The sequence below is a fragment of the Rhinoraja longicauda genome, chromosome 1 (genome assembly GCF_053455715.1).
Source record: "Rhinoraja longicauda isolate Sanriku21f chromosome 1, sRhiLon1.1, whole genome shotgun sequence".
In the NCBI taxonomy this organism is placed as follows: Eukaryota; Metazoa; Chordata; class Chondrichthyes; order Rajiformes; family Arhynchobatidae; genus Rhinoraja; species Rhinoraja longicauda.
Window position 1 is genome coordinate 41,155,355 of NC_135953.1, and position 19,863 is coordinate 41,175,217.

The following is a 19,863-nucleotide window of genomic DNA, read 5'->3' on the forward strand; positions in this document are numbered from 1 at the left end:
GACTCACCTTCCAGCTAATACTCGCTCTGGCTGCTTCTGGCTGCTGCTGGCTGCTGCTTCTCTCCGACCTTCATGGTAAAAGTTTGGTGTTTGTCCTAATGGCTTTAATCTTGCTTCTTGCCACAGGTTGAAATCAGCAGATGTGAATTTACATATTTTTGTAATCAACTTTATAAATGCTTAGCCACCTCTGTTTTTAAATGATGATACAGACTCCATGTTCCATGATTAAGCACTCTATGTTCTGGAAAACCTTGGAAAACAATATTGAAATCTTTTTTGTGTCGGAAAGAATTGCAGATGCTGGTTTAAACTGAAAATTGACACAAAAAACTGGAGTAAACCGGAGCACCCGGAGAAAACCCACATAGGTCACGGGGAGAATGTACAAACTCCGTATAGGCCACACCCATAGTCAGGATCGAACCCGGGTCTCTGGCATTGTAAGGCCCTGTCCCACTTAGGCAATTTTTAATGCGACTGCGGGCGACTGTCATAGTCATAGCAGGCCGCCGAAAAGCCAGTGACTGGATCCCCCCTACGACAATGTCTACGGCAAGCTACAACACCCTACCACCTAGTTGAAGTCACGCTACGACAAGCTACCGACCACCGGCGACCCAATCATCATGAGTAGGACGTCCGCCTACGACCGCACCTACGACAACCTATGACCAAACAGGCGACAACCTACCTCAACCAAAGTCAACCTACGTCTACCCGCGACAACCTACTACAAGCTACGCCCTGTCGGCGACATGAAGACAACTGAAGACAATTCACGTCATTTTGGCCTCCGGTTTTGACGCCGGTACCTGTCGCCGGGTGACGTAGGTTGACGTAGGTAGTCGCCAATGGAATTCACCGAAGTCAGCACCGGCGACAACCTCCGTCTCCAGGCGACAACCTACGACAGCACCTACGTCCGGAGACGTCAAGCTGCGCTCATTGGCGTCAAACCCACTGTCGCTGAAAAGGTTTCAACATTCTGAAAATCCAACGGTGACCAAAAAGATGCTACGACTCTTTGGAGACGACTCACGACCATACAGGCGACCATGTGGCGACAACCTAGTCGCCTGTAGTAGCCTAAAAAATCGCTTGAGTGGGACAGGTGTTTAAGGCAAGGTATCAATACTGGGTTTAAAATGCTGATGATACCAGATCATTGTAAAAGTGGTAGGTACGATTTCAGGGAAAGAGTGTACAAAATAACCAAATCAAACAGTGATTAATGACATGGTGAATTAGTGCCTGGACAGTTGTCAGAGTGTAAGTGGCTTGGATGCTGACTTTGTAACTGACTTTGTAACTGATTTTTTTTCTGAATACTGAGAAAACCTGTAAGTGAGATTTACTATCCCTATCACATTAAATAAGGCAAGGTAGATTCTGTAACTCAGAATCTATCTGATTTCTCTTTTTCTGACTTTACCATTGGCAGTCTAATGATCACTATTAGTCCCACTCATTATTACAGTATAGTCAACACAGCAGAGCAGTCTCACTGGCTGTGGGAGATTTTCTGGCTTTGAGTTAATTAAGTATATTCTTGAGGTTAATTTTCATTAGTTATATGGTGGATTCCTGCTGAGATGCTCTGTGGTGCCATTAATAAGACCCTAGGATATTAACTTGCAATCCAGAAGCAATTTGTATAAATCATACACTCAATAATGTAGCCCTAAATTATACTTTGTCCTCTTTTTTCATAAAAACTGCAAAATCCTGGTGAATCCTTGTCAAAGTTCCTCTTCGGATGTTTCTGAGAGTTTCAAACAGAACTTATCTGAAAATATGGCACAAGGAAAACCCTCACTTTCATGTGCACAGCCATGGTGGGACCTAGGGACTATGAAACTGCCTATGAATTATATTAAGGTCTTTTCTTTGATGTAAATATGCATTGATGAACAAATGTCCCCAATGCATGAACAGACCTTCAAAATGGCAACCATTTGTAATGCTTAAGTGTGCTAATGGTGTGAATGGAAATACTCTACTTCCCTTCAGATATGTTTGTTTTTGACACTTAATAGTAATTGAAACTGTAATTCTGTCTAGATGGTTGAACTGAAATCAACATTCAGAGAAACTAGAATTGACTGACTATCTGTTAACTGCATATATTAACATTTCAAACAGGCTATTGCAGTCCCTAAAGCAACATGGAGTTAATTAGTTTTTGAACAGAAGCATAGGCTGTTTTCCCCATAGATACGGACAAACCTCTGTCAATGACCATTCTCACATCACAAATATTAAGGGCAACCTTGACAGTCCTGGTACAAAGATCAAGACCCAGTTCTGCTCTCCCAAAAAGTAATAGAGTCATAGTCATAGAGGGATACAGTGTGGAAACAAGCCCTTCGGCCCAACTTGCTCACACCGGCCAACATGTCCCAGCTACACCTGCCAGCATTTGGTCCATATCCCTCCAAACCTGTCCTATCCATGTTCCTGTCTAACTGCTTCTTAAATGTTGGGATAGTCCCTGTCACAACTACCTCCTCCAGAAGCTTGTTCCATACATCCACTACCCTTTGTGTGAAAACGTTACTCCTCAGATTCTTATTAAATCTTTTCCCCTTCACCTTAAACCTATGTCCTCTGGTCCTCAATTCACCTACTCTGGGCAAGAGACTCTGTGCATCTACCCAATCTATTCCGCTCATGATCTAATACACCTCTATAAGATTACCCCTCATCCTACAAGGAACAGAGTCCCAGCCTACTCAACTTCTCCCTATAACTCAGACCCTCTAGTTTTGGCAACATCCTTGTAAATCTTCCCCATACCCTTTCCAGCTTGACAACATGTTTCCTACAACACGGTGCCAATGATCTAAATGTGGCCTCACCAATGTCGTATACAACTGCAACATGATCTCCCAACTTCTATACACAATACTCTGGCTGATGAAGGCCAATGTGCCAAAAGCCTTTTTGACCACCCGATCTACCTGTGACTCTACCTTCAGGGAACTATGCACCTGCACCCCTAGATCCCTCTGCTCTACAACACTAACCAGAGCCCTACCATTCACTGTTTTGATCCTGCCCATGTGAGAATTTCCAAAATGCAATACCTCACATTTTTCTGCATTAAATTCCATGAACCATTCCTCAGCCCACTTGGCCAATTGATCAAGATCCTGCTGCAATTTTTCACAACCATCTTCACTATCTGCAAAACCACCCACATTTGTATCTGCAAACTTGCCAATCTTGTATGTTCTCATCCAAATCATTGATAAAGATGACAAACAGTAATGGGCCCAACACCAAACCCTGAGGCACACCACTAGTCACAGGCCTCATGTCCGATAAGCAACCTTCTACCATCACCCTCTGCTTCCTTCCATGAAGTCAATTTTCTATCCATTCAGCCATCTCTCTTTCCCACCCATGCAATCTAACCTGCCAGAGCAGCCTACCATGAGGAATCTTGTTGAATGCTTTACTGAAGTCTATATAGACAACATCTACAGCTCTGCCCTCATCGACCTTTTTGCTCACGACTTCAAAAAACTCAATCGGATTTGTGAGACATAACCTCCCATATACAAAACTATGCTGACTATCCCTAATCAGCCCTTGTCAATCTAAATTCCTGTATATCCTATCCCTCAGAATACCTCTGGTAACCTTCCAACTATAGTTCCCAGCATTTTCCCTACAGCCCTTCTTGAATAAAGGCACAACATTTGCCACCCTCCAGTCTTCCGCACCTCTCCTGTATTTAAAGACGACTCGTAAATTTCTCCCGCATTCTCCTCTCTAGTTTCCCACAATGTCCTCGGATATATCTGATCAGGCCCTGGAGATTTGTCTACTGTCATACACAATAGTACCTTCAGCACCTCTTTGACCGTAATAGTGACTTCTCTTAAAGCACTTTCATTGACTGCCCCAAGTTCATCTATCCTCCTGTCTTTCTATTTGGTAAATACAGAGGAGAAATACTCATTGAGAACCTTGCCCATCTCCTGTGGCTCCACACAGAATTGACCTCTTTGATTCCTGGGATAAGGAGACATTTTTCACAGAGAGATTGCACATGATTTTTTTTTTCTGAGAAAATTGTATTTCTTGATTTAATTCAAAACATTACGCAGTGATGCTGAAGTGTTTGTGATGGCATTGGGCCTTCAGTGCGTTTTTGGATTGCGTCCTGCAAGGTATGTTTGCATGTAGATTAACTGATGAGCAAAACCAATATAAGTTATTAAATACCAATTCAACATTCAAATGGGCACACAAGATAACTGCATCCATAGAAATAGCTGTTAAACATGCAAAGGAATATCAGCCTAATATGAGCATAAAGTTAGTATACAGACCAATGGCAAAAGCAATGATGGAAGCTCCAGCATCAATCCCAGGTTACGTGAGCATGATTACTGCAAAATAGCTGGGCCTACGAGACACTCTGCAACCTCCACAGTGGGAATTATTCAGCACAAGGGTATCAGTACAAAACTGTAAGATGATTCAGTTGGGGGAAAGGTAAGTCCATCACCCACTGTAAGATTAATCAAAGACAGCAAGTATAGCAAGCCAAAGTAGTGGCAGACAGGCTGTGCCCAATGGAAGACCAATTACAGTAGAAAGGAAAAATATTTCATTTAACATTATGAAAGTGCTTTTTATGCATAAGAAGCTATTTATTTGGGTCTATAAGTAGGTGAAACTAGCTTCAGCCATTTCAAGAACAAGTTGAGACAATCATCAGAGCTTGAAAACCTGTCCATCTTACTGACTACATTTCTAGGTGTGATCCAATTCTATGCTTGTCTGTACCACAGTTTTGGCTCCATTTCATTAACAATTATAGAAAGACAAACCATAGTGATGGGGAGAAAGTCAGCTAAAAATCTGTGTAAGAGGAAACTCAGCAGGAAATCCAGCTGCTGCATTACAAATCCACCATGTGTTAAGCGTGCAATACTAACGAAAGGAATGGGGCAGTGATTATCTGTGGCATGAATGATGCTCATGAGAAGTTAATTGTTTACAATGGTGTATACTAAAACCACAGAAAATATGAAAATCAAGTATCTTATTAAGTATGGAAAATGTGTATCAGTTTACTATTTTAAAAAAATCTTTGGTTTAAAGCAGCATCTGCAGTCCTTTCCTACACAATGTATATATTGGTTGTGAACAAAAATTGATACATTAAAGCAGTCACCACTCTTATCTCTGGATAGAAGGAATGGGTCTGTTTCGGGTCAAGACCCTTCTTCAGACAGAAAAGGTTCTATGTAGATGAAGAAGATGAAAAATAAGTCTATAAAGGAGAAGCCAGTTAAAAGCTTGGGTAGGTGGTGCAACTGGAAGTGGGATGACACTGAACAGGTTCAGTAAATGAGAAAATATGTTATTGATGGGTGGGAAAGGATAGGGAAGTCAGGGCTTCCAGGCAAGTTGCAGTTGTGGTGTTTTACGTTTGGGCTATTCCCTAGGTTGATGTGGCCATTAACAGTACATGAGGTGCCAATTTCTCAGGTGCAAAGGGTAGAGAGATTGGTTAGTCCCTCTGTTCGTTGCAGATACGTCGTCAGGAGGAAGCAGTGAGAGTATAAGGGCAGTAGCTCAGGTTAAGCAGGGACAGTGGATGAACTGGGAAAGTGTAGAAAAGAGGAGGTTTAGCTGGAGGGAGCTGTCGTGCATGCAGGTGGGTCATGTAGGTTTCCTAATAAGGGCTATTTATGATGTGCTGCCATCACCGCAGAACCTCAATCAATGGGTAGGTGGGGACCCGGCGTGTTGAGGGATCTTGAGGTCCAAACTCATGGTTTTTTGAAAGTTGTAAAGGTGGTAGATGGAATGATAAAGAAGGTGTATGGTATGCTTGCTTCACTGGTTGCAGCTTTATAAAACTTTGGTTAGGCCAGATTTGGAGCTGGAGGCTCCAACCACAGACAACCACAGTATCTTGGTAAATGGGACAAGCATAACCAATACCAATACCTTCCGAAGTTTGGTAGTCATTGAAAACAGTCCCCTGAGAAAGTAGAGGCATGGTGTGCCTTCTTGGCTGTCATTTCAATGTAATCGTTGGTAAAATTTACACCAAGGAAGTTGAAGCTTTCAACCATTTCCACTTCAGCACCAATGATGCTGATTGGGACATGTACTACACATGCTTCATGAAGTAAATAACTAGTTCCTTCCTCTCGTGGACATTGAGAGAGAGAGACTGTTGGCCTGACACGATGTTCCTCTGGACTAAGAGCAGAATATGCCCACACAGTCGTGAATGTATAAGGATTATAGTAGGAGATTGCAAATACATCCTTGTGGTTCACCAGTGTTGGGGATTATAGTAGGGGATGTGTTGTCCCCTATCCTAATTGATTGTGGTCTATGGGACAGAAAGTCGAGGATGAAGTGGCAGAGAGAGGTGCTGGCTCCTTGGTCCAGGAGTTTGGAAATGAGCTGGTACATGTAGTGAGAGTCTATTTCCCAGGGTGGAAACAGCAAATACTGCAGAACAGAGCTTTAAGATGAGAGGGAGAGAGTTTGAAGGAGATGCACAATACAAGTATTTTACGCAGTATTAGATGTCTGGAACCCACTGCCAAGGTGGAATGATGGCAACGTTTAAAAGGTATTTAGACAGGCACATGATCAGGCAGAAAATGGAAGAATATAAACTACGTGCAGGTAGGTGCATGTGCAGATTAAATTAGCATCAGTGTCGGCACAGATTCATCGACCAAAAGCCAGTTGCTGTGCTACACTTCTCGATATTCTATACGGATCAACTCAAAGAATATAAACTTAAATGGAAATGGATGAGTATGTTGCATATCTGAACAATATATAACTTTAATAATGGCAAGGCACAATAAGTAGCACGATGAAACACAAAAACGTTAACAGTTATTATGGGTTGGGCAAACACAACCCGTTACCAAGGATGAATATTGCGTTGCTATGAAGTAAGCCATACAAAGTGCTATCGTCTTGAGATAAGGCCCCATTAAACTACAACAAACAAAATACAAAATAAGTAGCCTCACTAAACATTGAGCAACCTTTGACAGGAGCATGCCTGATGGAACTAATCATTCAAATGCGCATGCAAAAAAAAAAGGAAGGCAATGTGGACACAATTGATATAAAAACAAATCAATAACTTGCTTTTTCACTGCAATCTGGTTGGAAAAATAGGTCCGAGAACAATAAAAATGAGACATTAATCAGACTTCGACTGATTGTGGATTTGATTGATTAGACACTAAGATTCCAGAAATGTGTGTTTATTGTTCAATTCCTATATTTGTGGTTAAATAAAGATTACCTCCAATGAGGTGCAGGATATTTGTGTTTCTTCAAAGGCAGTATTCAAAAACAGCTGAGACTGTCTTTAAAGAAAGTTGTTAAAAGGACCACACTTTTCCTTGTTATCCAGGTAATTGCATCGAGTCATAGAGTGATACAGCATGGAAACAGGACCTTTGGCACAACTTGCCCACACCGTTCAACATGTCCCAGCTACACTAATCCCACCTGGCCACGTTTGGTCCATATCCCTCCGAACCTGTCCTATCCATGTACCTACAATGCTCTCCATAATATTTGGGACAAAGACCCATTATTTATTTATTTACCTCTGTACTCCACAATTTAAGAGTTAGAATAGAAAAATCACATGTGGTTAAAGTGCACATTGTCAGATTTTAATAAAGGCCATTTTTATAAATTTTGGTTTCACCATGTCAAAATTACAGCTGTACAAGCTCCTCGAATGGCTACTCCTGGCCCGGTTCAATCCAATCGTTGACCCTCAACTACCCGCTGAACAAGCCGGATTTCGGCGTGAACGCTGCACCACCCTCCAAATAGTCAAGCTGACCAATGACATCGAAGACAGTTTCGAAAAGGGTCACAAGGCATCACACTGGTGGACCTCACTGCCGCCTATGATACTGTGTGGCACCAGGGCCTGATCTTGAAGCTCCTCCGAACCATCCCTGACCATCATTTAATGCGGTTCCTTGCCAACATCCTTGCCAACCACAGTTTTGTACTCAAGACCAGCGACGGTCACTCTAGCCGATTGCGACGCCTAACAAACGGAGTCCCCCAAGGCTCGGTACTGGCCCCCATGCTCTTCAACCTCTATATCAGCAATCTGCCACGCACGACCTCACGCCAGAATGGATACGCAGATGACTTGGCCCTACTGCACTCGGACAAGAGTTGGTCAAATGTTGAGGATGTGCTCTCGGCGGATATGGAACTTGTCGCAGGCTACCTTAAGACCTAGAGACCAAAACTGAGTGTGCCAAAAACCACCACAATGGCCTTTGACCTGAACAACAAGGAAGCTCCACGCCAGCTAACCGTCACCCTCAATGGGTCACCCTTACCCCACAACCCATTTCCTACATACCTCAGGGTGAAACTAGATCGGCAGCTGACCTACAAGCAACACCTTGAAGCTCTCTGTGCTAAAGTCTCGGCACGGAACAACCTCCTGCGTTGCTTGGCCGGATCGTCATGGGGCGCCAGGACATCTACTCTTCGAACCAGTGCTCTTGCACTCGTGTACAGCGCCGCTGAGTACGCCGTCCCAGCATGGTGCCGCAGCGCTAGACGCCACCCTCAATGACACCATGCGGATCATCACTGGCTGCCTACGCCCTACTCCGATGGATCTCCTGCCGGTGCTCGCAGGTATCGCACCCGCCAAGCTTCGCAGAGAGTTCTTCACTCAATGCCTGTCATCTCGTCACCCTTTCTCCCATCATGCAGCGACCCTCTGTGGCTCCGGTTTCAACATACTCGGAGCATGGAGAACAGATATTGCGACCTCCTTAATTCACTGTCGCACCGAACACCACAGCCCCACCCGGCTCGGACATGCCCCGCAAAGAGTGTGTCACCCTGAGCCGGCTCCGCACAGGGGTCGGCCGGTTCAACGCCAACATGCATCGTTGAGAGTTGCGTTCATCAGCAGCCTGCGTGTGTGGAGCAGACCAGCAAACAGCGCAGCATGTCATTTTCAACTGCACTGTCTTCTGCCCCCCTGGTGGAGGGGTAGACCTCACGGCCCTCGACAACAGCACATTGCACTGGCTACAGCGCCTGGAGGGCGTTACATAATTTCTGCTGCCTCAAACGCAAGAAGAAGAAGAAGCTATGTTTAGACATAGTCCATTTCAAAGCACCATAATGTTTGGGACACATGGCTTCACGGGTGTCTGTAATTGCTCAGGTGTGTTTAATTGCCTCCTTAATGCAGGTATAAGAGAGCTCTCAGCACCTCGTCTTTCCTCCAGTCTTTCCATCACATTTGGAAGCTTTTATTGCTGTTTATCAACATGAGATGCCAATGAAAGTCAAAGAAGCCATTATGAGACTGAGCAACAAGGATAAAACTGTTAGAGACATCAGCCAAACCTTAGACTTACCAAAATCAACTGTTTGGAAAATCATTAAGAAGAAAGAGAGCACTGGTGAGCTTACTAATCACAAAAGGACTGGCAGGCCAAGGAAGACCTCCACAGCTGATGACAGAAGAATTCTCTCTATAATAAAGAAAAATCCCCAAACACCTGTCCAACAGATCAAAAACACTCCTCAGGAGTCAGGTGTGGATTTGTCAATGACCACTGTCCGCAAAAGATTTAATGACAGAAATACAGAGGCTACACTGCAAGATGCAAACCACAGGTTCGCCACAAAAATAGGATGGCCAGGTTACAGTTTGCCAAGAAGTACTTAAAAGAGCAACCACAGTTCTGGAAAAAGGTCTTGTGGACAGATGAGACGAAGATTAACATATCAGAATGATGGCAAGAACAAAATATGGAGGAGAGAAGGAACTGCCCAAGATCCAAAGCATACCACCTCATCTGTGAAACACAGTGGTGGGGGTGTAATGGCCTGGGCATGTATGGCTGCTGAAGGAACTGGCTCACTTATCTTCATTGATGATACAACAAACCAGGAAAGGTAGTGCATCCGTGGCTAACAAGGGAAATCAAGGATAGTATTAAAACAAAAGATGAAGCATATAAATTAGCCAGAAAAAGTAGCATACCAAAGGACTGGGAGAAATTCAGAGTCCAGCAGAGGAGGACTAAGGGCTTAATTAGGAAAGGGGAAATAGATTATGAGAGAAAACTGGCAGGGAACATAAAAACTGACTGCAAAAGCTTTTATAGATATGTGAAGAGAAAAAGACTAGTTATGACAAATGTATGTCCCTTGCAGTCGGAAACAGGTGAATCGATCATAGGGAACAAGGAGATGGCAGACCAATTGAACAACTACTTTGGTTCTGTCTTCACTAAGGAAGACATAAACAATCTGCCGGAAATAGCTGGGGACCGGGTGTCTAATGAGATGGAGGAACTGAGGGAAATCCAGGTTAGTCGAGAAGTGGTGTTAGGTAAATTAAATGGATTAAAGGCAGATAAATCCCCAGGGCCAGATAGGCTGCATCCCAGAGTGCTTAAGGAAGTAGCCCCAGAAATAGTGGATGCATTAGTGATAATTTTTCAAAATTCTTTAGATTCTGGAGTAGTTCCTGAGGATTGGAGGATAGCTAATGTAACCCCACATTCTAAAAAGGGAGGGAGAGCGAAAACGGGGAATTAAAGACCAGTTAGCCTAACATTGGTAGTGGGGAAAATGCCAGAGTCAGTTATTAAAGATGTGATAGCATCACATTTGGAAAGTGATGAAATATTCGGACAAAGTCAGCATGGATTTATGAAAGGCAAATCATGTCTGACGAATCTTATAGAATTTTTCGAGGATGTAACTAGTAGAGTGGATAAGGGAGAACCAGTCGATGTGTTATATCTGGACTTTCAGAAGGCCTTCGACAAGGTCCCACATAGGAGATTGGTGTACAAACTTAAAGCACACGGTATTGGGGGTTCAGTGTTGAGGTGGATAGAGAATTGGTTGGCGGACAGGAAGCAAAGAGTAGGAATAAACGGGTCCTTTTCGGAATGGCAGGCAGTGACTAGTGGGGTACCGCAAGGCTCAGTGCTGGGACCCCAGTTATTTACAATATATATTAATGATTTGGACGAGGGAATTGAATGCAACATCTCTAAGTTTGCGGATGACACGAAGCTCATAGGAGGCTGCAGAGTGATTTGGATAGATTAGGCGAGTGGGCAATTGCATGGCAGATGCAATATAATGTGGATAAATGTGAGGTTATCCACTTTGGCGGCAAGAACAGGAAAGCAGAGTATTACCTGAATGGTGGCCAATTAGGAAAAGGGGAGATGCAACGTGACCTGGGTGTCATGGTGCACCAGTCATTGAAAGCAAGCGTGCAGGTGCAGCAGGCAGTGAAGAAAGCGAATGGTATGTTAGCATTCATAGCAAGAGGATTTGAGTATAGGAGCAGGGAGGTTCTGCTGCAGTTGTACAGGGCCTTGGTGAGACCGCACCTGGAGTATTGTGTGCAGTTTTGGTCTCCTAATCTGAGGAAAGACATTCTAGCCTTAGAGTCAGTACAGAAAAGGTTCACCAGATTGATCCCTGGGATGGCAGGACTTTCATATGAAGAAAGACTGGATGGACTAGGCTTATACTCGCTGGAATTCAGAAGACTGAGGGGGGATCTTATAGAAACATATAAAATTCTTAAGGGGTTGGAGAGGCTAGATGCGGGAAGATTGTTCCCGATGTTGGGGAAGTCCAGAACCAGGGGTCACAGCTTAAGGATAAGGGGGAAGTCTTTTAGGACCGAGATGAGAAAACATTTCTTTACACAGAGAGTGGTGAGTCTGTGAAATTCTTTGCCACAGAAGGTAGTTGAGGCCAGTTCATTGGCTATATTTAAGAGGGAGTTAGATGTGGCCCCTGTGGCTAAAGGGATCAGGGGGTATGGAGAGAAGGCAGGTACAGGTTATTGAGCTGGATGATCAGCCATGATCATATTGAATGGCGGTGCAGGCTCAAAGGGCCGAATGGCCTACCGCTGCACCTATTTTCTATGTTTCTATTTTCTATGTAACTGCTGATGGTAGTAGCATAATTAATTCTGAAGTGTATAGACACACCCTATCTGCTTAAGTTCAAACACATGCCTCAAAACTCATTGGCCGGCGGTTCATTCTATGGCAAGACAATGATCCCAAACATACTGCAAAAGCAACAAAGGAGTTTTTCAAACCTTAAAAAATGGTTAATTCTTGAGTGTCCAAGTCAATCACCCGATCTGAACTCAATTGAGCATGCCTTTTATATGCTGAAGAGAAAGCTGAAGGGGACTAGCCCCCAAAACAAGCAACAACTAAAGATGGCTGCAATACAGGCCTGGCAGAGCATCACCATGGAAGACACTCAGCAACTGGTGATGTCCATGAATCGCAGACTTCAAGCAGTCATGGCATGCATAGGATATGCAACAAAATACTAAACATGTCTACTTACATTTACATGACATTGCTGTGTCCCAAACATTATGGTGCCCTGAAATGGGGGAACTAGGTATAAACACTGCCGTAATTTCTACATGGTGAAAACAAATTGAAAAAAATGGCCTTTATTAAAATCTGATAATGTGCACTTTAACCACATGTGATTTTTTTTCTATCACAAATCTCAAATTGTGGAGTACAGAGCCATATAAATAAATGATGGGTCTTTATCGCAAACATTATGGAGGGCACTGTATCTAACTGTTTCTTAAATGTTGGGATAATCCCATCCTCAACTAACTCCTGTGGGAGCTTGTTCAACACACCTGCCACACTTTGTGTGAAAAAGTTACCCCTTAGATTCCTAATCTTTTCCCCTTCACCTTAAACCTATGTCCTCTGGTCTTTGATTCTCCTACTCTGGACAAGAGACTGTACATCTACCCGATCTATTCCTCTCATGGTTTTATACACCTCTATAAGATCACCCCTCATCCTCCTGTGTTCCAAGGAATAGAGTCCCAGCCTACTCAACCTCTCCATGTAGCTCAGAGTCAACCTCTCCCTGTACTTAACCTCTCCTTATACACTCTAGTCCTGGCAACATCCTCGTAAATCTTCTCTGCACACTTTCCAGCTGGTCTCAGATTGGGAAAGGAGTCTATTTGTAATGACGTTGGATGAGGGGGAAGAATTGGACAAGTCTATTTCCATATAAAAAAAGAAACAAAGTGCTGAAGTAACTCAGCGGGTCAGGCAGCATCTCTGGAGATCATGGATAGGTGACGTTTTGTGTCGGGATCCTTCTTCATTCTGAAAAGGATGCTGATTTGAAACATCACCTATCCATGTTCTCCAGAGAAACTGCTTGACCCGCTGAGTTACTCCAACACTTTGTGGGGGGTTTTTGTATACCATTATCTCCAGTCCTTTGTTTCTACATTAGTCTGCCTCTATTGATCCATTTTTTGGGTAATTGTATGGTTCTGATTTTACTAAAAATATCCAAAATCTAACACCTGCAAATATACAAAGAAGAAACATTTTATTTCAGCTTTGTGCATGGATCGCAGTAAAGAACAAAAATGCAGGAAATGAGTGGAGAGAGCCTGTAGGTTGTCCACAGTCTTAGCAATAAACCTGAAAAACTCTCCAAACCAAATGCTGGGCAGAGTTCTGTGACCATCACTATTACTCTTCATTAAAAATGCAAGCCGGAACAGGTTGCAACACTCCAGCTTTAACAAGCCTTTTATAACCTTAGTATTCATCATTTACCGTACACAACAATCAGAACTGGCCTTTGACCTGTTTAATATTTTCCTGTTAATATATTGGCAATCACACCACATATGCCTGAAATGGGTCAGCAATTGCAAGTGGTGTGTGGTTGTATGGTTAAATTCTAAAAAAGCAAATGTTTCTGTCTAAATTGTGTCCCTGCCTTGCAAAGAGGCTGTCTTGTTCCCACACATCTGACATGCATTGGCAGGCATGAACATGCCCTATTGGTATGATCAGCATAAATTTAATTCACTGCAAAATGCAAAATCCATTCAATTTCATTCAGTATTCTTATGAGCCGTGATAACTAGTATAGGAAAATAACTGCAGATGCTGGTACAAATCGAAGGTATCACAAAATGCTGGAGTAACTCAGCAGGTCAGGCAGCATCTCCGGAGAGAAGGAATGGGTGATGTTTCGGGTCGAGACCCTTCTTCAGTCTGAAGAAAGGTCTCGACCCGAAACGTCACCTATTCCTTCTCTCCTGAGATGCTGTCTGACCTGCTGAGTTACTCCAGCATTTTGTGATACCCATGATAACTAAGTCTATCAACCTTGTGGTCATGAACTGCTGCAACTGTGGTGTTTCATATCTATCCAGATTTACCTGTTGTTCAATCAAATGAAGAGTTATGAGTGTTTAATTGTCATATTTACCAAAAACAGAATAATGGGATTCTTACTTATAGCAGCATAACTGGCCTGTAAACACAATATACATAGATAACATATAATAAAGAGAAAGAACATTCAATAAATTAATAACCTCAATTTAATGTGCAAGAAAACACCCAAAGTTATTTGTGTAACCGAGACTGTCCATAGTTCATAGTTTAGTTAGTGTTTTGTTGTGATCAGGAGCCTGATGATCATTGGAGAAAAGCTATTCTTATATCTGCTGTTCACGGTTTTCAGACACCTGGTCCTTCATCCCCCATGGTGGGAGTGAAATGTGAGTGTGACCAATGTGGCTTGGATCCTTGATGATACTGTTTGCCTTTTTGGGACATTGATCCCTATTGATCCCTTGGATAGATCCCTTCAAGCTCAGTACCGAGGGTGGACCAGTCAGTGTGCACCACATTTTCCAATCTCCTTCATTCCTGAACGTTTGAGTTACAGAACAAGGCTACGATACAACTATTCAATCTGTTTTCTACCATACGCCTACAGAAGTTTAAGAGAGTATTTGTCGACATACCAAATTTCTTGAAACCGAAGGAAGTAAAGGCATCGCTGGGCTTCGTTATGGTTGCATCAACATGCTGGGCTCAGGAAAGATCTTCAGGATGCCTCGAAACGATATTGTTTACCCTCTCCACCGCCAACCTGTCGAAGTAGACAGGTTTGTGGATCCTCGGCTTCCCTCTTCTAAAATCAATAATCATCTCCTTGATCCAAAGACGTACAGGTATGTAGGTTAATTGGCTGGGTAAATGTAAAAATTGTCCCTAGTGGGTGTAGGATAGTGTTGATGTACGGGGATCACTGGGCGGCACGGACTTGGAGGGCCGAAAAGGCCTGTTTCCGGCTGTAGATATATGATATGATGATATGATATGATCCTGCTGAACAAGATATGTTGGGAGGTTTTGGACATGGGAGGAGACCCTAGTGAGAACCTCATCTATAATGGAAGAGGGGAACCCCTGTTTCCTAAAGAATGAGGATATCTAGTATGGAAAACCTCATCCTGGGCGCAGATGCGGTGTAGACGAAGGAATTGGGAGTACGGGATAGAGTCTTTACAGGAAGCAGGGTGGGAAGAAGTGTATCTAGATAGCTATGGGAGTCAACAGGTTTGGAGTAGATGTTGGTCAATAGTCTGTCTCCTGTGATGAATACAGTGAGATCCAGTATTACATTCAGCTTTGGACTACCTTGACGATAGGAATACCTATGCAAGGATGCTATTCATTGACTACTGCTCAGCCTTTAAACCATAGTACAGCATAAGCTCATCTGTAAACCTCTGGACCTTGGTCTTGGATCCTTCATCTACGATTGGTTTCTGGAATTCCTGCCTTGCACATCTCAATCAATTCGAATTGGTCACAGCATTTCCTCACCCTGACCCACAACACTGGTGCTCTTCAGAGGATTGTGCTCAGTCCTGTATTCTACACCCTGTACACTGATGACAGTGCAGCCGAATACAGCTCCAACTCAATCTTTAAGTTCACTGGTAATCCTATTGCTGTCAGCTGGATCAACAGCAATGTTGAGACAGAATGCAGAAAAGAGATAGGGAGCCTTGTCTTGTGATAACAGCCTTGTCCTGAACAGCAATAAGATGAATTAATTGACTGTTTCCCTGAGGAAGTAGTGGACTGCTGTATGTGAACACAATCCTATCTTAATCTGGAGCTGCTCTAGAAATGGTCGACAGCTTTAAGTTCCCTAGCAACCATATCATCAGCAATTTTTCCCTATTCTTTTCAGTCGTCCCTGATGCAGTGATCAAGAAAGCGCATCAGTGTGTTTATTTTTTATAGACACCTGTAAAGATTTGGACTGCCCATGAGGATTTTCTTGAACTTCTACAAATGCATTATAGAAAGTATTTTGGAGGTGCATGTCAGCCTGGCAAAGGGAATGGCAACTGCTCTGCTCTTGACCACCTGAACCTGCAGTGAGTAGCAAATATTGCCCAGTCTGTCATGAGCACATCATTTCCTTCTATCCAGTCCATCTTCATGGTTCGGCCTTCATCAGGAAGGCAGGATTTATCGTTATGGAAGCCTATCATCCTGGTCATTATTTTTTTTCTCTTCTACCCTCTGTGAAAAGATACAGACATAAGAATAGCTTCTTCCCCACGACTATTCAACTCCTCAACCAATCATCTCTTTCACAGCCCCTTCCCAAAAGTGCCGCCATGTATTCTTATTCTTAAATCTACCTCATAATTGCACTTGAGTATTTTCTTTGCACCATTCTGTCACTTAGCATTCACTGTTGTATTTATCATTACAGTATACTATTTACTCTAACACCTTCATGCAAGCAAGGCACTTCATTTGTACCCTGGTGTATATGGCAACAAACTAATCAGACAGTGCATCACCTCTATTAAGATCAATCTGCTCCAATATTGGCCTCCTCAATGAGTCCAGCAATAAAGTGCAAACATCTGCATTTTCACAGTGATTACACTGAGAAATATGTCTGCTGAACCTGTGCCAGGTTAAATGTGGCATAAATTCAGCAACACTTATTTCAATGGAGGGGAATGGCTTCAAGGAGAATGGCAACGTTCGGATAATTTAACTACTTTTTCTGAACTGCTTCAGTAAATTGAAACATTTTAAAGTAGTTTTAATCTTGCATTTTAAAAGTTTTGTGACAGTTTCTATATTTGATTTGTTATAGCTTTTAAAGGTTATGAATGTTGGGCATATCTATCAATATTTATGCTGCTTGCAGACTTGGAAGCTGGATCAACTTCACTTATCGTCAGAGCATTTCTGTGGGACGTGATCAGAAATACTCACAATTCGTGGGACTGTACCAATGGGTTCAGTCTCATATTTCCATACTTTTCCCACAAAGGGCTCGAAGGGCCGAAGGGCCGAATGGCCTCCCCCTGCACCTATTGTCTATTGTCTAATATAAAAGGGGACTATTGCGGCTCATCAAGTTTATGCCACCAATTTTATTCTCCCCAAATTCCCGTTAAGACTTGGGATACAAGGGGTACTAGGAGAAACCCAGAGGCCACAGGAAGAGCAAACAGATCCATAGCACCAACAATGAAGATCAGGATTGAACCCAGTTCTGTGGAGCTGGGAGATGGCAGCTGCACAACGGTCCCAGCTTCTTCAGGATGTTCCCAGAGAGAGCTACTTAAGAGTAGATGCAAGGAACTGCAGGTATAGATTCACAAATAAAAATCACAAAGTGCTGGAGTAACTCAGCAGATCATGCAGCATCTCTGGAGAAAATAGATAAGTGATGTTTCGGGTCAGGACCCTTCTTCAAACTGATTGAAGTGGGGAAAATAACTGGATGAGAGGTAGGGACAGGACAAATCCTGGGGGGTGATAGCGCGGGGGGGGGGGGTTAAAAAGACACAAGGTGTGAGATAAGGATAGTGATGTGAATTGTGATACCAGAGGAAGAAATATAGGTGGAAGGGGATGGGGAGAGGGGGAATGGGGGAAATGGTGCAAATCCAGGTGAGGCACAGGGAAGAGAGGGGAAATATATAAAATAGATAGGGGTGGGGGGAAGGTTGTTTGTAGGCTAGTTACCTAACCCTAGCTCAAGCAGCCTCTGCAGCCAATACATCATTCTCCGACATTTACGCTCCCTTCAACGCAATCCCACCACCAGTAATACAGGTGCTCCTAACATCTGTTGTCAAGGGTAAAAAGACAACACGCATCAAACGCACTACACACCACGGTCTTTAATCCGTCATTTGAATACACTCACCCACGAACATTTGGGTGGCTGTTTCCAGCAGCAACTATCAGTGATGTCAGAAAGTAGCTTTGGCACAAACATGAACAGAAATGCAGCATAATGAGTGCCCGTGCATTTTCCTGTTTTTACTGTCCCCAATGTTTTCCAAAAAAAACTCTAGTAAAGTTACAAACACTGCCTGTTCAGATTTTTCACTCTACACAGGGCGCTCCAAATCCAATTTACCACGAATCCTTCTGAATCAAGCCGACTGTCAACATGTTGTATCGGGATGTCATCGAACTGTCTAATATTAACACATAAGATTCTAATTAACTTTGTACTTTTAATGTACTAATGGTCATAATATCGTCACTGTCATGACATTTTCTGAATCAGTTTTGGCTAAAGTCCCTTACTAATCTGTTTTACGAGAGCTAAAGCAGTTAGTCGGGACTGAATCCTGTTGTAGTTTCTCTTTAAGTGTAAACAGAGTATCGACTTTTCTGTGAACGTTATCTGAAGCATGAACTGAGTAGATATTCGCATTCTTAACATCAGAGATCCCGTGTTACTTCGTTATTGTTCAATGCAAATTAGTTTTCCAATGCAAATTAGTTTTCCAATGCAAATTAGTTTTCCAATGCAAATTAGTTTTCCAATGCAATGGCAACAACTCATCAAATGACAATGTTGCACCCCAGAATGAAGACCCCCCCCATCGCCCCCACCCCTCCCTCCCTCGAGCCTCACTGCAAGTCTGCTCGTTGTCCGGACACTGCCCTGGCCGCCTGCAAACTTCATTATTAAACTTCAGCTGCCTGAACTCAGCGCTGTCAGCAAACGGCGACGATCTCCCTACCCCCCCCCCCCTTCCCCTACTACTTTTGGAGAGCATTGGGACGAGTAGAATTGGGGAAACTGCATGGGTGCTCATTACGTTGAATTTCTGTTCATTTTTGTGCCCAAGCTATTTTCTGGCATCACTGTTATTGATGCTGGGAACATCCACCCAAACGTGAATGGTGAAACTCCGCTGACACACAGATTGCAACAAACCTACCGCTTTTCCCAACCCCACCAGCGCCAAGCATCACAACTTTATATTCTCTCGATGCGCCTGGAGGACTGTTGCCGCCGCCGCCACTGCTGCTGCTGATGTTGATCGGGTCGTTGTCCGACTCCATCGGAACCAGCCACAAAAACAAAAGAAGTTGGGTTGAAAAAATATAATGAAACGCCAGACAAAAGAAATGCAAAGTGGTGGTGCGAGGGATCTAGTGCTGGTGACTGCCTGCATGGCGCTGGGTCCACGGGCACTGTGGCTGCCAACGCGGGTCTCCCGGCAACCAGCCGCTCATCGACCGCTCACACCCGCGGACAGCGAGTCAACCGCATAGCCCCTGGATCACCAGTGCGAGTAGAGCCCACAAGCATCAACAGCACAACAACCCACGCCCCCGACACCTGAGAATGTTTGTGAATAAGTTAAAAAAATAGAGGATGCTGCAAATACTCGCCAGAAATGAATTCTGATCAGAGACCATAGAAACATAGAAAATAGGTGCAGGAGGAGACAATTGGCCCTTGGAGCCAGCATCGCCATTCATTGTGATCATGGTTGATCATCTACAATCAGTAACCTGTGCCTGCCTTCTCCCCCATATCCCTTGATTCCAGTAGCCCCTAGAGCTCTATCTAACTCTCTTCTAAATTCATCCAGTGAATTGGCCTCCACTGCCTTCTGTGGCAGAGAATTCCACA

General features: G+C 43.5%; 1 protein-coding gene across 1 annotated transcript in view; it reads right to left on the reverse strand.

Moving 5' to 3' along the window:
- The window catches only part of rit1 (Ras-like without CAAX 1), a 213,178-nt gene extending 193,804 nt beyond the window's left edge, over positions 1–19,374 (reverse strand). The window contains 1 exon segment of the mRNA XM_078409941.1: positions 19,163–19,374. Coding sequence (XP_078266067.1) covers positions 19,163–19,286 — 124 coding nt within the window. The 5' untranslated portion in view covers positions 19,287–19,374.
- Positions 19,375–19,863: the final 489 nt, after the last annotated feature.